At 36.6% G+C, this 22,690-nt stretch overlaps 3 protein-coding genes across 3 annotated transcripts; 1 reads left to right on the top strand and 2 right to left on the bottom strand.

The window, feature by feature from the left end:
* Positions 1–1,122: 1,122 nt before the first annotated feature.
* Positions 1,123–2,073, bottom strand: LOC105996886 (olfactory receptor 5V1-like). The gene has a single exon (XM_013031127.1). The coding sequence runs from the start codon at positions 2,071–2,073 to the stop codon at positions 1,123–1,125; it is 951 nt and encodes a 316-aa protein (XP_012886581.1).
* Positions 2,074–13,175: 11,102 nt separating this feature from the next.
* Positions 13,176–14,117, top strand: LOC105996885 (olfactory receptor 12D2-like). The gene has a single exon (XM_013031125.1). The coding sequence runs from the start codon at positions 13,176–13,178 to the stop codon at positions 14,115–14,117; it is 942 nt and encodes a 313-aa protein (XP_012886579.1).
* A 6,373-nt stretch (positions 14,118–20,490) lies between these two features.
* Positions 20,491–21,414, bottom strand: LOC105997055 (olfactory receptor 5V1-like). Its single transcript, XM_013031332.1, has one exon. It carries the CDS (start codon positions 21,412–21,414, stop codon positions 20,491–20,493), a length of 924 nt encoding a protein of 307 aa, XP_012886786.1.
* Positions 21,415–22,690: the final 1,276 nt, after the last annotated feature.

Here is a 22,690-nt window from a genome sequence, read left to right as displayed (position 1 = left end):
TGCAAAAGTTCCTTTCAGAAATATCATTGTTTATACTAGGCACTGGTAGTGCACACCTATAATCCCAGCTACTCATGAGGTTGAGATCTTAAGATCATGGTATGAAGCCAGTCCAGGCAGGAAAGTCCATGAGACTATCTCCAATTAACCACCAAAAAAAAGCTGGAGTGGAGCTGTGGCTCAAGTTGTAAAGTACTAGCCTTGAGCACAAAAATGCCAGAGCAGCACCCAAGCCCTGAGTTCAAACCCCAGGACAGGCACAAAAAAACTGCATTGTACTCACAAAGTGACGTGTGGAATGGAAGTGAAAGCCCTTTGTATAACTACTTAAGGATAATAAGATTAAAAACACAATTACTAATAAATCTATACATATAAAGGGAAACATTTGATAATGAGACTGGAGCATGGTAGACAAGTAAAGACTAGAGTTCAGGGTGTGTAACAATAGCATGGAGCCAATATTTGAAAGATCAGGTGGTGGCAAAGAGCTTGGATTTAGAGAACTAAGTACCCTTGACCTAAGAAATAAAAACATACCAGAGCAGTGAACAGAAAGTAAAACAAGAAAAACTTCACTTTTGACTAATTCCACCAAAAAAATCAACCAGAGCTCTCTCTTATTCTGTTTTATTTATTTACTTAAAATCATTCTTAAGCATGACTTGCTTATCCAAAAGTCATTCTTAGGTCTTAGTTAAGTAGGTAACTTTAGTGTAACTTGAAGATTTTCATTTGGTAGACTAATAAAAGCACAAACCAAGAGGTAGCTCACCTTAGAAGAAGCAATTTTAACAAGAACAGGTAAATTAACAAATGCCTTCACACATACAGAAACAAGGGTGTCATATAGACATAAGCTTCTGATTCTCTTTTTAACCTTATATTTTATAAATATTTGATAACACACAAAATCTTAAGAATAAAATAGCAATGATACCAGGCACTCTTCACCCAAATTTACCATCTGCTATTAATATTTTGCCACATTTGTTTTATTATTGAAATTAACGTTTAATTCCTAGGAATTTGTTGCTAGCATCAACTAGATAGTATTACTAAACTAAACATTGTTATTAAATAAGTTTTCAAATCATAGACTAACTTTTTTGATAATATACTTCAAGGGAAATTAGATTTGAAAGTAGCTATTTTTTCTGCCACAGTTCTCAAGGCCTTTCTGATGTCCTTATTCCTCAGCGTATAAATTATGGGGTTTAGCATGGGAGTGACAACACTGTATAATACTGAGATCAGCCTGTCTTTGGCCAGGGAGTAAGATGAGATGGGTCTTCCATACGTGAAGATGGCACTGCCAAAGTAGAGAAGGACAATGAGCAAGTGGGAGGCACATGTAGAAAATGCCTTTTTCCTCCCCTTGGAGGAATGGATTTTCAAGATGGTAGAGATGATGTAGATGTAGGAAAGGATAATGCCCAGGAAAGGAGCCCATCCAATGAAGACTCCAAGGAAGAGTATTACCAACTCATTAACAGAAGTGTCCCCACAAGACAAGACCAACAACGGTGGGATGTCACAGAAGAAATAATTGATCTTGTTATTGCCACAGAAGGGCAGACGGAACGTCATGACTGTGTGCACCACTGAGTTCAGGAAACCACAAACCCAACAGGAGGCTGCAAGCTGGCTATACAGGGCCTTGTGCATAATGACTAAATACCTTAAAGGCTTGCAGATTGCAATGTAACGGTCATAGGCCATTGTTGCCAGCAGAAGACACTCTACACCAACCAAGGAAAGGAATGCAAAAAATTGAGTGACACAGCCCCCAAAGGAAATGCTTTTCTTCTCTGAGAGGAGATGCACCATCATCTGGGGCACATTGGTGGTGGTGTAGCAGATGTCTAGAAAAGCCAAGTTCCTCAGGAAAAAATACATGGGGGTATGTAGTCGAGAGTCCATCAGTGTCATCAAAATAATGAAAGTATTTCCTCCAAGGGTACACAGATAGATCATAAGAAAGGTGGTAAATAGTAAAAATTGCAGATGATTTAAGTTGGAGAATCCCATGATGATGAAGACAAAGAAAGAGGTTTGGTTTTCTCCTTCCATGATGTTTAATCTTGAAGACTAAGAAAGAAGCAGCACCAACTGCAATATTCAAGGGCTGGAAGAGTAATAATCTAGAAAACACAAGAAAAATATAGCTGTTATATATGCAAAAATGTTACAATGAAACTTATTGAGATCCATTAGGGAAGTATGGGACAAGGGAAAAGAAGAAAAGGGATGAGACTTATTGAGGTACATTGCACATTTGGACGTGCCAAGATGATACCTTCTTGTACAGCTAATTGAGGCTAATACAAAAAGGAAATATAGCTGTTGTAAGTAACATGACTATTGTGTATAGCTTTTATACTCCATGACAAATCCTGGTAGGATTTAAACAGTTTTAATATTTCTGGTGGGATACAACTTTTAAGAAATATGAGAAACTTCATGAGGAAAAAGTGACTATTGAGAAGATCACATGCAATGCTAGAGATGTGTGTGTAAATATGCGGTAACAGGCCCTCCCTCCATCCCCACTGTGTCTCAGAGATAAAGATCCCAATACTCAAAGTCATAGAGTTATTTGAGTACCTCTTCTTAATGATTTTTTTTCTATTTTAATATCATCTACTAGGCATTGTGAAGGAGATGGTGGTGGAGAAAGGGAAAAGGTGAAAAGCAATGGAATACCACAATATGGTATCATAGCCTTCAACAGACTTAATAAAACAAATGAAAGTGCGTGTCTTGGGACATATATCTGCCTGCATGAATTTGAGCTCAGCAGTGAGGATGTTATCAATGGGTCTGTTTGCTGAAACCACTTCCATATACTTAAGGAAAGAAAAATCACATTGTTTAACTTCCAAGTTTAGTGACATAACATATTAAAGAGTTTGTCTCATTGTAGTAAGCAGCCTTTCCCAGCCTGTGTTCTTCCTATTATCTTAAGGTGGAAAGTAAATTTCATCTAAAATTTGAAATATGATCAAAGGGCAGAACTACCTGGAGCCATGCTAAAAAAAAATAATAATAAGGCTAAAGATTCACTCGGGAAAAGAGAGTGCACAAGGCAATGGAAATTTATGCCACAGATAAGCTAATGATAGAATATATTAGTAACTCATTCAACATTATACAGCAGCATGATGCTATTTTACATCTAGAGAAAAATATATCAGAGAAAACCATTTTAAAGTCAAGTTCTCCTCTAACTGGCAAGGTCACCAGTGCCTACTTTGTCCTCTGAACGATTATGATTATGTGGCCAGTAAATTTCTACCTTTTGAATATGCTTCTCTAGTTCTTGACTATATATACTCCAACTCCTTCAAAACACTTCTTTCTGTCAAGAGCCTAGGCCTGACTCAAACCAGGTATTCCAAATCACCATCCCACATTAGTCCCTATAATCAAAAAATATTTACCTCCTTCCTAATGAGTTGCACAACAACAATAGTGATAAATGAAAACAGTCAAAACAATGGTGGGTATGTGCTGACTTAAATTCTTAATTACATAACAATCTCAATAATCTTCATGAAATGGACATTAAGTCATCATCTATTGTCTGTGGCCTTCCTCCATATTCCAAGTTGCCAGAGTAGTTAGTGTTCCTTCAGACTAATTTTCAGTTTGTTGAGTGGAGTAGGATTGTGTTTTTAATTAAATCTATGTTCTAAGTTAGAATACCTGTTGTGTTTTGCTTTACACATACAGAACCTATTATCTACACATGGTCAGATGTAAGAAGAACAATAGAGGAAATATTATAGAAATTGAAATTAAGGCTAAGAATGACAATTTTTCACATTGTGGGGTAACTTCACAAAAGTTTGAATCACTTCACAGTTGCTATATATAAACTTCCCATGAAGGAAAACCCTCCAGAGGTCACTTCAGCTTCAGTCCTTGCCTGAATTCATTGTGGTGGAGAATTTATGGAAATTCCAAAGAAATAATATTTACAAAAATTTAGGCCAAATACTAAAGAAAAGCATAAACTGTCCTCCAGAACGTCTACCAACATTGAAAGGAGAAATTTAATCCATGAACACTGAAGTCCCATTTCAGAGAGTGGTTTTACTTTGGTTGTCTGACCCACTGTGATTCACAGAGTATTCACACTAACAGATTAAACAAAAGTCTGTGACAAAGTACTTTCCATTCATCAGTGAATTCTCTAGAATTGACAAAATTACACATACGTATTGAAAAAATCACAAATAAGACAGAAATCCTAGAGACCCTGCCTTAAGAGCCTTCATCTACTTCCCTGATCTCCATCTGCTCTCCAACATCTGAATTCTGATGCACTGCTAACCATGGGTATTTGTGTTCATCACACTGTCTCTCCTGGAACTTAAACTTGAGGAATCTACAATTGCAATTTGGAAGAAACTTGTGGGAAAAAGTCAAAACCAGACACTAAAATTCTCCCATACAATTGCTCTGCTGACTGACAATTCAGTCCAACTCTGAATTCTGCATGAACAGATACTGTAAACCCTGTAAAAATAGAACATTCCGGGCTGGGAAGGTGGCTCAGTGGTAGAGTGCTTGCCTCAAATGCATGAGGCCCTGGGTTTGATTCTTCAGCACCACATAAACAGAAAAGGCCAGAAGTGGTGCTGTGGCTCAAGTGGGAGAGTGCTAGCCTTGAGCTGAGGAACTGCGAGACAGCACCCAGGCCCAGAGTTCACGCCCCATGACCAACAACAAAAAAAAAATAGATTATTCTATTTATAAATGAGTCCAAGAGTTAGAACTTTTACCCATTATGATTTAATTTTAATCATTGGCAGTATGGCTAAACTCAAAACTCTTCTACCTACTAGCTTTATCAACACTAAAAATGTCCAAGTTCTCTACCCACTTACCAGCTGTTACTTAGTGGCCACTAACAAGTTGTGAAACTCCTCCTCCCTAAATTAAAATAATGCAAGTAGCAGATGTGGTCACTCACTACTTAGCCTTGTGTGTGGTACATAATAATAACAACATGGTTGGTATTGTTATTGCTTCACAGATTTGGTCTCCCTCTGCTGTAAGTAATATTTGTTCCCACTTTGCCATAAAAGATTTGACTTTGTGAAGTTCTGACTCTCCAAACTACACAGATACATTGATTTTGTTTTCCTCATACGCACAGACTTGATAGTTGTCATGATACCAAAGCATATCACAGTGGAACTTTTTTAACTTTTTGTTGCCACAAACAGAAAGATTTGTCCCTGCTTTTAAAAGTTCAAATAATAATCAGAGCAGGTTAAGCCAATATGTTGGGAACACAGACATCTTTCTTATAGAGAAAAGTTAGCACATTGAGGAAAGTGTATAGTTTACACACCCATGGCCTGAATCACATACCTAGAGCAAGGACAGACCTTTTGAATACTTCCCTTTCACAGGGCTCCACCAGATCTTATTTTTCTTTCTTCCCAACCAACCATACCTTCCAATTTTCCAAAACGTAGTTGAAGAATATCATAAATTGGAAAGATAAAGCACATAAAGATGAGCAAAGAGGAGAAAGGAGGAGGAAGAAAAGAATAACATCTTGCCTATAGTAGAAATGAGAGCCCAGAAGCAGATGATAGATTTTTAAATTCTCAGAGCCTGATATGGGGCTACTTTATGGGCCATTTTGTTTTATGGGGTGGTAGAACCATTATCCCTACATTTTTATGCTATCAGAAGTACTTAATGAGAGCCAAGCATCCCTAGCTGTGCACCAATGCTCTGAGAGTTGGAGACCAGGACACACTGCTTCAGGGAGTTGAAAGAAAAATCTCAAGTGGCCTCAATGATTCTTCATGGTTTCTTCGTGAAGGACCTAAAATCCTTTATTCAGTCCTCTTCTTATGTTTATTTGCTACCTCCATCCAAGTGCTACTACAAACAAAATGAGGCCTCCATAAAATTTGAAACACTTCAGGGTCACAGAGGGTGAAAGACATCTGTTAGGTAAATGTCTCCCCCTAATCTCACATGCAAATTAGAAAGCTCTTCTGAAAACTGAATCTAACAACACATCAAAAAATGTATGCCTCAGAATTTAGTGGCATTTAACTAGGTATGCAAGTTGTTAGTCGACATATACAACCAATAACTATGACCCATTACTTAACTTCTAGGTGTATACTGCAAGGAAAGGAAATCAGTATGCTGAGGAGATTTCTGCACTCTCATGTTTATTGTAGTACTATCCTCAATTACTAAGTTATGGAATCAACCTAAGGGTCCATCAAGAGATGACTGCATTATATATAAGCAAAATTTATTATTAATTATAAATATGAATAAAAATTTCATAATAAAACTCACCAATATATAATTTTAAAAGGAGAAAAAAGAAAAATGTGTCATATTTATATAATGGAATATTATGATATAGCCATGAAAAGGGGTGAAATTCTGTCATTTGTGACATTAGAAGATATGATGTTAAATGAAACAAGCCAAATATTTCATGTTCCTACTTATGTGTAGAGAATAAAGAAGCTGATCTTTAGGAGTAGACAGAGTGGTTACCACCGGGTGGGAAGATTAAAGATAAGAGGAATTAGGAAATGATTGGTTAATAAGTTCAAAAATGGAGTTAGCTAAATAGAAGAACACTGTGTACAGTGCTCACAGTAGGATGAATATAATTAACAATAATTTACTATATTTTTCAAAATATATTTTTCCTTATACAAAGAAACAATTAATGTTTGAAATGATGCAGATGCATATTCCTCTTATCTGAGCCTTGCACTTTCTATGCATACTTTCTATGCATACGTTGAAAACTCACATTATGTCCATGAATATGCACAATTGTCCAACAATTTTTTTAATCTTTCCGGTGTTGATTCAGTAAATACTCAACCATCTTTGTATGAATATATATTATGATTGCTAAATTTCAGGTAAAGAAATTCATGTTTACCATCTAAATAATAGAGAATACAAGAAGAATTTAAATTAAAAGAGTGGATGTATACACAGGAAAATAAAGATGTTTTTAGGAAAATTATCCAGAAACTGTTGCTTTTCTTGAAGACTTATTCTGGAGGCAAAAAAAAATCATTTAGAAGTTAAAGTTAATGCACAAACACACAGATATATATAGATATATATAGATATATATATAGAAGAAAATTACTGAGTAATACAGATGTGTTTGTCATCTCTATCGGATGCTGCGATACACTTTTTCAACGTGATAACAACTGATTTTCTACTAGCAATACAGGAAGGTTCCAGTTGTCCTAAACCCTCACCAATATTTGCTGTTGTCCTTTTTCCTTTAGCTATTTTAGTGACTATGTAGTCGGAACATTTCAAACTATTTTTAGAAAGCATTTTCAAATGCAACACATCCATTTTTATATTCTCTTTATAACTTACATGCTTATGTGTGTTGCCTATTTTTTATTTCTGTGGTCTTTTAATAACATTGATACGATTTCTTCAGAACACCACAGATGTGTAACTTGAGAAATATTTAACTCAGGCAACAGATCTGAGGATTGGGGCTGGGAAGGTGGCTCAGTGGTAGAGCGCTTGCCTTGCATGCATGAGGCCCTGGGTTCAATTCCTCAGCACCTTATAAGCAAAAAGAAAAAAAGCCGAAAGTGGTGCTGTGGCTCAAGTGGTAGAGCACTAGCCTTGAGCTGAAGATCTGAGGGACAAGCACCCAGGCCCAGAGTTCAGGCCCCACGACTGAGCCCCCCCCCTCCCAAAAAAAAAAGAAAAGAAAGCAAAAAGAAAAAGATCTGAGGATCACTGAGATCATTGTGAACGCTAAATTTTGTCTTGGTGAATCCTAGATGTTTCAGTAAGTAGAACAAAGGTAAAGTCTAAATGCCATGAAGGACAAGTGCTGCTGTACCTTATTAGAAGACAAGGTAATTTTTTTACTGATAACTGAGGTTATTTTGTAATCTCCATCCTTTTCTTAGTAGGCACCTGCCTGTTATATCTCTTTCAATAGATTCTGGAACTAACAGAGTTTTAATGGTAGTTTCACAATTCATCACAAGACAAAAGGAAATTTATTTAAATCCTTTGAGCTTCAGTTTTCTTTTTTAATATATTTTTATTGTAAAGATACTGTAGAGAGGGATTGCAGTTACATGAGTAAGGTAATGAGTACATTTCCTATCAAACATTGTTACCTCCTCCTTTGTTTTTCCCCTACTATCCCTTCCCGCCCCCCCTCCCCAACACTTCCCTCCCTCTCAAAGTTGTAAAGTTCATTTTCAACATAGTGTCTTGTACATCTCATTGTTACAATGGGTCAACATGTATAGTTATTTCAGCTTTTTATTATTTCCTCTCCCCAAATTAGAAAAATGTTTATACATCATGCAGGGCAGTGGAATCAAATACAGTAAAAGCAGAGGTAATATCTGGGGGAAGAACATATAAGAGAAACAAAAAAAAAACACATACTCCATTGTAAGTACATTAAAAAACAACAGCAACAAAGATAAAACCTCTTTTGTCCCTGTCTTGTGATTCATTTCACTTAGCATCATCTTATATGGTCATATGTACATGGCCTTTGAACATTTTCTACTTGTCCTAGACATATACTAGTTATTGCAGATAAGGGAAACCATGGAACCTATGTTTCTTTGGGCCTGGCTTACTTCATTTAATATAATTTTTTCCAAGTCTTTCCATTTCCTAACAAATGGGATGGTGTCATTCTTTCTGATGGAGGCATAATATATATATATATATATAGAGAGAGAGAGAGAGAGAGAGATATATATATATATATATATATATATATATATATATATATATACATCACATTTTCTTGATCCATTCATCTACTGAGGGGCTTCAGTTTTCTTATGGTAGGATTGGAGTAAAGAAATCTTGTCACTGGGCTATTCTGAGAATTAAATGTTAGGAACTTAGAACAAAAGCCTACACTTAAAGTACATGTAATAAATGTTATCTATTTGTATTGTGTTTGCATAGACAACAACAAGGAGTGATTAATGTGATTCATATGGAATAAAAGAAGCATCAACAATAAACTATGAACATCTTTTATTATAATCTTTTCATAGATGGAAGATCCAGACAGTTGGTGTAGGGTTATTCAGACCATTTTTTATTGTTATTTAAGAGTGATGTACAGAGGGGTTACAGTTACATAAGTCAAGTAATGAGTGTGTTTCTTTTTTAACAGTGTCTGTCACCTCTTCCCTCGTTTTCTCCCAGTTTTTCCCTCCTGACCTCATTTTCCCACAAGTTTTATAGTTCACTTACAACATGGTGACTAGTGAGACAGAAAAGTTTTATTATCTCATGGTTCTAGCAAGAATTGAAGGTACACATTTAAAAAAAAATCAAACAACATCATGCTACTAAACAGAGAATAATATGTACTTTTGAATCCAAAAGTAGACAAAATAAATCAGGGCTAAAAAAAACAAAAGTAAACATTGTCTTTATTTTTCTTCTTTCTTTGGTATTCATTAAAATCCATAGAAATAAATAAATAGAGTATTATTAGTATTTTTTTGGTAATGATCAATAAGACATACTGCTTTAATTTTCATTGTCAATTTTCTTTTCCATTTTCAATTTCAAATTATATTACAAGGGAGATAAGAAAATAGATCTATGCTTTTTTTTGGGGGGGAGGGCAGTTCTAGGGCTTAAACTCAGGGCCTATATGCTGTCCCTGAGCTTTTGTGCTCAAAATTAGTGCTCTTCCACTTGAGCCACAGCTCCATTTCCAGCTTTTCTCGTAGTTAATTGTAGATGAATCTCATAGCTGGCTTTGAACCACAGTCCTCAGGTCTGAGCCTCCTCATTAGCTAGAATTACAGGTATGAGCTACTGGCACCTATCTCTACTCTAAGAAAGCTCTGCTTTCTTAAGTAATAAAAAGAAAATTGTCTAAGGGAATATAGTAGGCATTGTGCCTTACTCTGCCCAAGATTCTCAACTTAAAGAGCAGATGAAGAAAAAAATTGAAGAAAAAAAAGAAACAGGTGGCTCAGTGGTAGAATGCTTGCCTTGCATGCATGAGGCCCTGGGTTCGATTCCTCAGCACCATATAAACAGAAAAAGCCAGAAGTGGTGCTGTGGCTCAAGTGGTAGAGTACTAGCCTTGAGCTAAAGAACTGAGTGACAGCACTCAGGCCCAGAGTTCAGGCCCCAGGACTGGCAAAGAGAGAGAGAGAGAGAGAGGAACCAAAAAACTCCACAGAGTAATTTTATAAATCTATTTCCTGGGAAGACACCCTGTTTATTATCATAACAATGCTTCTTGGCACCAGGGACACTCTCTCTCAGGATTTTATGACTACAGAACTACAAATCATTAAGAGGCAGCAGATTTTCAGAAGCTGAGGGGGAGGTTTTGGAAGATGAGGAACTCAACCTGAAATTCTAACAAAAGCTACCATTTCAAATACTTTTCTATTATTTAAAATCACTTAGGAGGTTAGATCAGAAAAGTGACCTACCTGATCTCTGCGATTCTGAACACAAAGACAGGTAAGAGGATGAAATTGGATACAGGTTAGCAATTGCTCATATTTTTTTATTTGTTAATGAATGATATACATGTTCAAAATGGAGATCTGGTTTGCTGTGCTATAATGGACTTCTCATGGTACAATTATGCAAACACTTTACTTCTCATATTTTATTTCCTATATTCATTCACAGTTTAGCATAACTGGTTCATCATTCTCTAAGGGAAAAAATCTGTAACCAACAAATATTAAAAGTTCAGATAAAAAAGCCATGTCACACTGAGGAACATGAGAAAGACTATTTATTCTTTGATTTATTGTTTGGAGTGTTACATATTTTACCCAATAGGGTTTTGGTACAATATTATTATTTGGAGCAGAAAAATAAAAATATTTGGTTTATCATTTGTATTTTTCCAAATGGTAATTTATGTCATAAAGAAACTGTATGTTTACCAAAGAGTATTCTGAATTGGTTAACAGTAGTCCTCCTGGACAGAAGATAGAGGTTAATTTCTCAATATCAAAATTCCCAGCAGCTCTCTAGAGGATTTCCTTTGTTTATTGAATAATTTTACTCAAATCATATGGAACTGATTTCTTCTCTCTTGTATGAATGCTGGAACCTTCAATGATTCCACCGGTTTTTAGAGCACCCTTATGTCTGTCTATCTTCAGAGATCTCCAAACAGTTCTCAGCAATTCACACTTTTACAATTTCCCACAAAGCTTTTGTTTCTTCCCTGCTAAAATACAAAAGGCAATACACTACCTCTCTTATTTTAAAAGGAATAAAGAGAAAGTTGTTTGTTGCCATTATGTCTTTTTCTTTCAGTGTCACTAAAAGAGGAAATGTCATTTATTCTTCAAATGATGTTGGCGAAAAAGACTCAAAGGAATTTCTTCTTTGGTCAAGTATCAAATTTCATTGTAATTACTTTATTTCCAATATTTCAGGGCTTTAAACTTTCACTGAACAAAAGCATGATTTCAATTCTATGAAAGGAAAGAAATAAAAATTATTGCATTTATTTCATAGAAAATGTGAATGTATATAATGGAAAGGAAACTCAATATAGAAAATACATTTTGCAACTGAAGAGAGAGAAACTTGTAGCAACTTCGGAGAACACAAGCATGAAGCTAACAGGTCATGAACCATAGAGACATACCAGCCAGTAACACATTAAAGGAATTGTAAGTGCAGAAGATGGATTTTTCTTGAGGTAGAGCATTTCTTTAAAAAAAAAAAAGCAACTCTTGTTTCCATTTCAGGAAGTTCATTTAGATAAATATTATTTTCTGTGATTATGTGCACATAGCTATTGAGCCTTTGTGATCCTCTCCTAAGAATATCCTCCTTTGGTCTCACTGTGGAAATGTCTAGAGAGCTGCATAACTTATGATATCGCAGTGTTTTTTTGTCATTTACTATCCATATGTTTACTTGTAGGTTTATAGGCACATTCTAGGTACCACAAATGGGTCTAGCTTATTTCACTTACTATATTTTTTTCCAAGTCTTTCCATTTCCTTATGAATGGTGCAATATCATTCTTTCTGATGGAAGAATAGAATTCCATTGTGTATATATATATCACATTTTCCTGATCCATTCTCCACTGAGGGGCATCTGGGTTCATTGCATATCTTGGCAATGGTAAACAATGCTGCAATGAACGAAAAGCAGTGGCAATACTTTAACCATATGTGTGTTATCAGGCCTGGGGCCTTTCCATCCTCATCAAGGGGAGTGCTGACCTGCTCTCTTTTCATACAGCACTAGAACATTTCTTAATTGCTGAGGAATGCATTTATTTTCCAGATGATAAAATGACTTGAAATGTGTCATAAGAGAAATTTCAAGTGATAGAGGGCATAGATATACTCAGTCATGTAAGAGAGCAACTTGAACTCACTGGAGGAAGAAATTTTCTGATCCAGGAATTTGAGGATATGAGAAAAGACATTTTCCCAGAGCAACTAGACACAATAGCATCTATCATATTTGAAGAACATTAAGGTTTAGAATAACAGGATAAAACTAAACCTATCATTAAATATAGTATGATAAAAATTTCTAATACTTCAGATTAATATAGATTAATGTGGTCTCATTTTCTACCCAAATAGGTTTCCTGGCTGTCCTACTGAGAATGAGGAGAGATGAGTAAGTAAGAGAATAACTCTAGCAAGTACATTCAAAGAAAAAGCTATTTGTACTAATTTAGGGCTTTCCTAGTTTTTAAAGATTTTATAGTGTAATAATTTCATCCCTGATTGTTTTTCTGAAGTTAAAATTCTTCAGGTAATTTCCCACTAGGAAAATAAATAACAATGGGATAGAGTATGTAAAAAAATACCATGTCATATAATTGTCGTAAGAAATAAAAGTTATATGAGAATGTGAGTATTCATAGCTAGATAACACAGTGCATGGATAACCTGCTTTAAATCCCTAAAAGAAAGAAAAGTATTCCTGGCGAAGCTCATAGTTTTTAAATGGTTGAGTCAAAATTGATAATAATAATAATAATAATGTAGACATTCAAATACCACATAGGATCTAAGGTTGATTGTGTAAAAAAATACTAGCAATCTCAGACTGGAAAGACTGACCTTCATTGGGGAGAGTGTTACACAAATTATTTTTACTCTTAAGTGATGGTGAATCAAACCTCAGTCACTGAATTTATCCTCCTTGGAGTAACAGACATACAAGAACCACAGCCTTTTCTCTTCATTGTTTTCCTCACCATCTACTTTGTCAATGTGGCTGGGAATGGAGCCATCCTGACTGTTGTCATTTCTGATCCAAAACTGCACTTACCTATGTATTTCTTCCTGGGAAATCTAGCTTGTCTAGATATCTGCTACTCCACAGTGACACTGCCGAAGATGCTGGAGAACTTAATCTCTACAAACAAAGCCATTTCCTACTTGGGATGCATAAGCCAGCTCCATTTCTTCCATTTCCTGGGTACTACCGAATCCCTCCTGCTAGCTGTGATGGCATTTGACCGCTTTGTAGCTATCTGCATGCCACTTCGTTACTCTGTCATCATGAATCCTCAGCTCTGTACCCTGATGGCCCTCACTGCCTGGACCATTGCTTTTCTCCATGCTCTGCTGCACTCAGTAATGACGTCTCGCTTGAACTTCTGTGCTTCCAACCGGATCCACCACTTCTTCTGTGATGTGAAGCCACTGCTGGAGCTGGCCTGTGAGAACACTGAGCTCAACCTGTGGCTGCTCAATACTGTCACCGGGACCATTGCCTCAGTCCCTTTCTTTCTGACACTGCTGTCCTATTTCTACATCATCACCTATCTCTTCCTCAAGACCCACTCTTGTAGCATGCTGCGCAAAGCACTGTCCACGTGTGCCTCCCACTTCACGGTAGTTATTCTTTTCTTTGCTCCTGTTGTCATCACCTACATCCGACCTGCCTCAGGGAGCTCCATGGACCAGGACCGGATCGTTGCCATCATGTACAGTGTGGTGACTCCTGTACTAAACCCATTAATCTACACTTTGAGGAACAAGGAAGTGAAGGGTGCCTTGAACAGGTTGATCAAAAGGAAGCTCTGCCTCCAAGAGACCTAAAGAACACCTCTGAGGTATAAAAAAAAAAAACTGATATGCAATTATATTGCTTCTGAAATTGATAAGAATACATACTACAGAGTAAATTGCATTGGACTTTATAATAGATTTTTTTCTCAAAATGTAAACATATATAAATAAGATCTAATGATAGAATCAATATATCCTCAGGTAACAAGGAAAGCATAGACATGTGGAACATTAGCCACAGAACCCCTATGGTGAATTGGTTTTGGATTACAGTTGGTGATGTTGACTAGTCATACATAGAAATGTCTGTATAGGTAGTATAGAAATGTCTGTACTATCCATGTTGAGAGTCAATGAATAGTATTGAGGCCATTTTCTGTATGATCTTCTTGGCCAATGCATTTTACTGTAATCCACAAAAGTACTATGTTTTTCTCTTTTGAAGAATTTAACTATGGTTACTCAATTGAAAAGGGTAATGCCTCCTATACATGAGTTGTGGTAATTTTAAGAGATGTATCATGAATTTTTTTGTCTGATTTGCTTTGGGATTTTTTTGTCTTAACAGTATATTTTATCAAGTCACTATATCAACATGTAATCACACAAAAAATATTTTTTTTCTTTCAAAGTGTTCTAGATCTAGTTAATACCTTCTTAGTTTGCCTTAACTAACTTCCACATGCTGAATAGCCCCCAGCTTCCTGTCAAGATTAAGAAATCAGGTCCATCATGTCCATAACGAGCTTTACAACGTCGGTGGGGGGGGGGGGAAGGAGAAGGATTGGGATTGGGGGGGAGGGGGGAGGCTGGGAAGGGATGTGAAGGGTAAACAAAAGGAGGAGGCTGCAATGCTTGGTAAGAAATGTACGCATTATCCTGCCCATGTAATTGTAACCCCTCTGTACAGTATCTTCACAAATAAAATAAAATAAAAAAAGAAATCAGGTCCAGTCTGGCACTGGTACCTCATGCTTATAATCCTAGCTACTTAGGAAGGCTGAGATCTGAGGACGACTATTCAAAGCCAGCCTGGGCAGGAAAGTCTGTGAGACTCTTACCTCCAGATGAACCACCAGAAAACCAGAAGTGGAGCTATGGCTCAAAGTGTTAAATTGTTAGCCTTGAGCAGAAAAGCCTCAGGGAAAGCTCCCAGGGCCTAAGTTTAAGGCCCACAACTGACAGAAAAACTGACAGGAAAAAAAAAGAAAGATATCAGGTCTAAAATGAGAATTTTCTCCATGGTTAGAGAAACATGTTTCTATCAAAACTTCCCATACTTTGCACAATACTTGCCATCACCTCTCCAAACAAACATAAAAGGGGGTGGGGAGCTAAAGAGATTGAACTTTACAGTAGAAATCTTTTATTAAGGTGAAATGGTAAGGGAAGAGGGAGTTTTACATGTGAAGTCTCCCTCCATTGAAGGTAATGGCTTTTGTTTCATTATAAATGGAAAGTTATAGTTTGAATATTAAATGTCCCCAACACACTCCTAAGCACTTGGTCCCCAGGTGATAGCTTGAGATTGTAGATTTAAGAGACAGAGCCTACCTAGAGGACATGAGTCACATGAGGCTTGTTTTTGAAAGCTATACTTGATCCCTGATGTGTTCTCTCTCTGCTTCCTGTCCACCATGAGGGGAAGACTGCTCTGCCACTTGCTCCCTACCATGGCTGAACTGAAACCTATGAGCAAAATTAATCTTCCCTCACTTAAATTGTTTTGCTCAAGTATTTTGCTCCAGCAACAAAAAGTTTGACTACCACAGAAAGCATGTCCTTTACAGTCATAATTTAGCTTGATTTCATCTTAATTTAAAACTTTTCTTTGGGTACCTTACTACAGTGAACTGGTTTTTCCTTCAGCGTTGTTAGTACTTGTAATCACTCCTATTCTGATACATGGGAGGCTAAATTAAGAACACTTGAGCTACAACACAAAAGTAAGACTCTCTATTTCCACAATTTGATTACTGTTAACATTGACATCAATCCTTAGATACAGTTCAGTGTGTTGAGCTCAGTGTGGTGACAAAGACAAGCTGAAGCTAGAAGACTATGAGTTCAAGACCACTCAGGGCAAGTTTCAGGGCAGTAACGGTTACAGAATGAGACCTTGTCTCAAAATAAACAAAATAAGATTAGTCTCTATCTATCCTTCTAAATGTCTATAAAATTAAAGCAACAATGTAATCTCACTAAATATATTCAACATATATTCTATACTACATTTGTATATTTTAATACTTTGCTTTTTCTGTAAAATATATAAGAGAGGTATAGAGGAAAAGAGACTAGCATATGTATTGTTATTTAATAGTTGTGTAGTTTCCATTAATTTGACATATCTCTTTATTAATGGAAATAGGAGAAATTTGGGTATTTTTATTTATTTTGTTACTATACCTGCTGCAATCAACAGTCTTGCATATTCATCTTTGCCTGTTTTAGAAAATATTTCTACAAGCTGGGCACTGGTGGCTCATGCCTATAATCCTAGTTACTCAGGAGGCTGAGATCTGAGGATCATGGTTCAAAGCCAGCCCAGGCAAGGAAAGTCCATGAGACTCTTAGCTCCAGTTAACCACCAGAAAACCAGAAGTGGTGCTGTGGCTCAAGTAGTAGAGTGCTAGCCTTGAGCTGAAGAGCTCAGGGACAGCGCCCAGGCCCAGATTTCAAGCCCCATGACTGACAAGAAAGAAAGAAAGAAAGAAAGAAAGAAAATGGAAAGGAAAAGAAAATATTTCTGCAAACTTCATTTATAAAACTGAAATTACTGTGCTAGAGTATATGCATATTCAGTATTTTAATAGGTATAATAAAATTGCTTGACAGAGTTCTCCTGAACAAGATCTTGCCCCTCTATTCCTTAATCTAACATTACTAATGAGTTTTTTTATTCTAATTCACTTGCAATTCTGGTAGCCAAGACAGATATTTTATTGCTCATACTTGTATATCTGGATTTTCTGATAAGAGCATTTTAGTAGTTTATTCTGAATTCAAGTATTGTATTCTATAACTTAACTACCCAGAGTTTTTGCCCATCTCTTCTTATTGATGATTAACCTTGTTGACTTGTACAATATATTTTTGCATCATAGATTTTAATCTTCAATATAAAATTCCAAAATTTTCACCAAATTTATTGCTTGCTTTCAATCATGTATTTTGAATACTATCCAAATGTTATTTACCTTACACTTGGACATAATGAAAAGATACATTACTAGAGAGTTATTGTCACTCATTTTTTGCAATTGAAATAAATGAATTAAAACATTGATCATATTCTACTAATCAGCCAGTTTGTTCTGAATTTTTAATGACTGTGGGTATGTGAGCACCTAATTATTTGTCCCTTATGATACTGCATTGAAAACTCATCAGTGTAAATTATATTAATTAAAACAAATTGTTTAATTTCCAAAACAATTATAAAATCTTCTACCAACTGAATCTATTTTCCTTGATGATACTCAACTTACATTTTCCTGATTTCTAGATTCAGATTGGGAAGGAGTGTATGTGATTTTCCTTTGCAAAACAAAAGAAGCTTAAGGCCCTTGGGCATTATGAAGCGCAGCCCAAATATCTAACAGGCCACTTGTTCCACCTGGAAAGAAAGCTCTAATCCTTTCATCAATAACCGTATTACAGCCCAATTACTTTAATTGGTATGGTGTTATTAATATTCTATTTTTTGTGTTGGGCCTGGGACTTGAACTCAAGGCCTTAACATCCTCACTGGGATTGTTCACTCAAGGCTGTCACACTACTTATTAACTATTACCTATGTGTGCACCCTCCTATTCAGCCTGTATTTCCATGAAAACACTTTATGACCTACCAATCACATACAATCATTAGTTAATCCAAACCATGACCACTAACAGTAGCTCATTTGCACATCTGACAAGCAATTTGATTCTGCTTTAATAATGATGACGTGTAGTATAAGAAGGCATTTCCAAGATCATCACACTCCTATTGTTCAAATGGGATTATAATATGAAATGATCCTCCTTATTCTCTCTGAGGAATTCTTTCCCCAGGTTCTTCTGAGCCTCCACTGCTCAAGACTAGCATCTCTACCTGAACTAGGACAATGATGATTACCTATAGACAATCACCCACTTAACCCACTAAAAGTCAGCTATTGAATAGTTTTGTTAGTTCCAGGAGTCCCAATTACTTCAGCTCACTATTTTTAATAGAAAGAAATAACAAACATAAACATAAGTCCCTTTAATGACAATTCTGTTAGGAATTTACTTTGTTGTACTTCTAAGATCTCAACCAAGAAACAGCCAGATCCTGAATATGGTTACTTAACAGCCATACTTTTCTGGATGCATGCTGGAATTTGATCAGCATCATAGTGAATGTTCTAGGAAAGAAAAAGAAACAAAAAGCATAAAAATAATAAAGAGGGAAAGAAATCAAATTCTTCATTTTCATAAGGTTCTATACTCAGAATAACCTGAAAACCTCACCAAAGAGTGTTCAAACTGATGAATGAATTCAATAACATTGCAGAAAATAAAACCAATATATCAAAACCACTTATATTTTTGCTGATTTTCTTTTTTATGATCTTTAAGTAATTCTACAAAGGAGTTTCTGTTTATGACTCCAATACATCTTGATCAATGCCACCCCTTCCAACATTCTCACACAGCTCTCCTGACCCACCCATTCCTTCACTCTTCTTAATTTTGTGGGATATACAATTTTGTAGGATATATGCATTCTCCTCCTCTTCTCCTCTTCATTTGTCTACCCCTTTCCACTTGACTTCACTCCACCCCTTTCAAGTACCCACTTCCTGGTGTTTATTTTGTTGAACTTTGGGATTTTTTGCTGGTCCTGGGGCGTGAACTCAGGGCCTGGACTCTAACCCTGAGCTTCGCTGTCCTCAAGGCTAGCGCTCTACGACTTGAGCCACAGCACCACTTCCAAGTTTTTCTGTTTATATGGTACTAAGGAATCAAACACAGATTTCATGCCTGCCAGGCAAGCACTCTACCACTAAGCCACATTCCTGGCCCCTATTTTGTTGGGCTTTGATTTTGCCTTTCTAAGGAATTATATTATTTGAGTTCTTTCTTGAGTCTACCATATTTTAGTTAATACATTAGGATACACTTGCATACCACCCAATGTATTGACTTATAAGTTTCTAAACTAAATCTAGCTTCACATATGAGGAAAATGTGCATCCTTGGTCTCTCTGAGCCTGGTTTATTTCACTTAACATAGTTTTCCCAAGTCTTTTGATTTATTTACAAATGGTGCAATATCATCCTTTCTAACGGATGAGTAAAATTCCATTGTGTATATCTACCACATTTTCTTGATCCATTTGTCCACTGAGGAGCATCTAGGCTGAAAAATACACTAATAATAAACTTGCTGAAAAGAAATAAAGCTATCTCATCTGTACTAGATAGATTTCCTTTAAACCTGGAAGTTAATATAACAAAGGAAACTAAAGACCTCTACAGTGAAAATTATAAACACTAGAGAAAGAAACTGAAGGAAAAAATAAAACAAATGGAAAGAGCTCCCACATTCAACAACAAAAGAATCAATAAAATTAGAATGTCCATACTAACAAAAGCAGATTACAGATTCAAGGTTGTTCCCACCAAAATTCTTCATGGAACTCTGAGAACAATGAAGAGGTCATTTGATGGAAACTAAAACAAACCAAAATCAGCATTATTTGATCATTCCCCCTCATCCCCAAATAAAACAAAGTTCTGTTGATGAGACAGGTTTCTGAATTCCCATGAGGAAATTTTTATTTGATTTTAACAACTTGATTTACTGATGCCAATTTTCATTGAAAGCAAAGTAGTAGCATAGTCTTTTAAGTCCTCCTCCATTAGAGAAGAAATAAAATCTTGATGGCATACATTAAAAAGAAGATTTTGAAATTATAGTAAGTGGGCAGGGGAATAACAAAGCAAAACAAGGCCTAGATAGAAGTTGCAATGGATAGTTCCCCATAGGTTAGCAAACTTTAAGAACAGCTAAACTAACAAATGCATTTGGCATGATTATTAAACAGAAAACATGGACAAATAAGTACATCCTACACATATAAACTTCTAATTAGCTTTTCAACCTTTGCAATTCAAAAACTTAGTGAACACGCAAGTATTTAAGAATGAGAATAATACTAAAACCAACCATTATTTACCAGTTACCCAATACATACGCTGCTCATATTTGCATCATTTGATTTACCATTCAAATTAACAATTAGTTATTATGGTTTTATTAACAACCTTGGTGAGAAGCAATCAGGAAACATTACTAAACTAAATAATTTAATTACATTATTTATCCAAACTTGGTATTACATTTCAAGATCAATGAAATTTGAAAGTAGCTATTTTTTCAACACAGTGTTCAGGGCCTTTCTGATGTCCTTATTCCTCAGTGTGTAAATTATGGGGTTTAGCATAGGGGTGACAACACTGTACAAAACTGAGATCAGCCTGTCTTTGGTTAATGAGTAAGATGAGATGGGCCGTACATATGTGAAGATGGAGCTACCATAATAGAGAAGGACAATGAGCAGGTGGGAGGCACATGTAGAAAAGGCTTTGCGTCTCCCCTCTGCAGAGCGGATCCTCAAGATGGTAGTGATGATGTAGAGGTAGGAAAGGATGATGCCCAGAAAGGGAGCCCATCCAATGAAGACTCCAATGAAGAGTAACACGAACTCATTGACAGAAGTGTCCCCACAAGACAAGACCAACAACGGTGGGATGTCACAGAAGAAATAGTTGATCTTGTTATTGCCACAGAAAGGCAGACGGAATGTCAGCACTGTGTGCACCACTGAGTTGAGCAAACCACCTGTCCAACACGAGGTGGCTAGCTGGCTGTACAGGGCCTTGTTCATGATGACTGAATAGCGTAAGGGTTTGCAGATTGCAATGTAACGGTCATAGGCCATTGCTGCCAGCAAAAGACACTCTACACCCACAAAGAAAAGGAATGCAAAAAGTTGAGTGACACAGCCCCCAAAGGAAATGCTTTTCTTCTCTGAGAGGAGATGCACCATCATCTGGGGCACATTGGTGGTGGTGTAGCAGATGTCTAGAAAAGCCAAGTTCCTCAGGAAAAAATACATGGGGGTATGTAGTCGAGAGTCCATCAGTGTCATCAAAATAATGAAGATATTTCCTCCAAGGGTACACAGATAGATCAAAAGAAAAGTAGCAAAGAGTAAAAATTGCAGGTTATTTAGATTGGAGAACCCCATGATGATAAAGGCAGAGAAAGAGGTTTGGTTTTCTCCTTCCATGATGTTTAATCTTGAAGACTAAGAAAAAAGCAGCATCAATTGTAGTATTCATGAGCTGCAACAGCAGTAATCTACAAAACAAGAGATATAGCTGTTATAAACAACATAATCCTTATCTATAATTTGGTCCATAGTAGGCCTTGTGTAATCCATGGCAACTCATGGTGGGGTCCACAAATAATCATAATTAGAAAAAAAACAGGTGGCAAGGGTGACGCAGATAAGATGCATTCTACTCATACATTGGCGTGTCGAATTGAAAGTCTCTTTGCAACTCTTTAAAGATAATAATACAAATTTAATGGATTAACAAATTAATAATTTTGACATCTCTTACAGAACACTTTTATATGGGACAATGAATACTGAAAAGTCTACATGTATCAGGGACTAAGGAGTGGTGACTCTCGCCCTCATCTCCATCATGTCTTGGAGATAGCTGATGAGGATTAAAATCAGGACTGCTATAGTCAGTGTAAGAATCATGAACTTATTTGAGATTTTTCTCATGAAGGTCTTGTTCTTCTTGCACTCTTATTGATTTCTTTTTATATTTTAATGTACAGAATTAGATCTTAAGATGTTGAAGGAAAAGCAAATTGTTTGAAAAGCAATGTCATAAGAGAATAGGGACCCAAACCTTTTGACAGACTTGTCCAATAAATGCAGGGCCACAGGTGCTTGCTGTGGGCCACAGACCTGCAATGCATGATTCTTACGTTGGCAATGAGGAAACTCTCCAAGGGGTTGTTTGCTGAAAGAATGCTTAAGAACAGAGAAAAAATCAAGACAAAACAATGCCTCAAACCTGCCATCTTAGCTACTTAAAAGGCAGAGATTAGGAGATCCAAGTTCAAGGCTAGCCCAGGCAAAAGACATTTGTAAGATTCCATCTGAGTACAGTGACGCACTTCTGTTCTCCCAGCTACAGGAGAAGCACAATGGTGGGTACAATGTCCTGTGCCTGTCATCTGTAGCAATCTGGGAAAACACAATTAGGAAGACTTCAGCCCAAACTGGCTCAGGCCTAAAGAAAGACCCTACCTTAAAAACAGTCAATGAAAAATGAGCCGGAGGCATGTCTCAAGTAGTAGAGAGCCTGTTAGCAATGCAAGGTCTTGAGCTCAATCCCAAGCACAAGAATAAGAAAAGGAAAAAGAAGAAGAAGGAGGAGGAGGAGGAGAAGGAAGGGGAGGAGGGGGAAGAGAAGGAGAAGGAAGGGGAGGTGGCGGCGGAGGAGGAGGAGGAGCAGGAGGAGGAGGAGGAGGAAGGGGAG

The sequence above is a fragment of the Dipodomys ordii genome, unplaced genomic scaffold, assembly GCF_000151885.1.
Source record: "Dipodomys ordii isolate 6190 unplaced genomic scaffold, Dord_2.0 Scaffold138, whole genome shotgun sequence".
Lineage (NCBI taxonomy): Eukaryota > Metazoa > Chordata > Mammalia > Rodentia > Heteromyidae > Dipodomys > Dipodomys ordii.
This window is presented reverse-complemented; position numbering and strand designations above follow the sequence as displayed.

Excerpts from the sequence above, each read along its gene's own strand:
- LOC105996885 (XM_013031125.1), top strand. The coding sequence starts at position 13,176 with ATGGTGAATCAAACCTCAGTCACTGAATTTATCCTCCTTGGAGTAACA.
- LOC105996886 (XM_013031127.1), bottom strand. The coding sequence starts at position 2,073 with ATGGAAGGAGAAAACCAAACCTCTTTCTTTGTCTTCATCATCATGGGA.
- LOC105997055 (XM_013031332.1), bottom strand. The coding sequence starts at position 21,414 with ATGGAAGGAGAAAACCAAACCTCTTTCTCTGCCTTTATCATCATGGGG.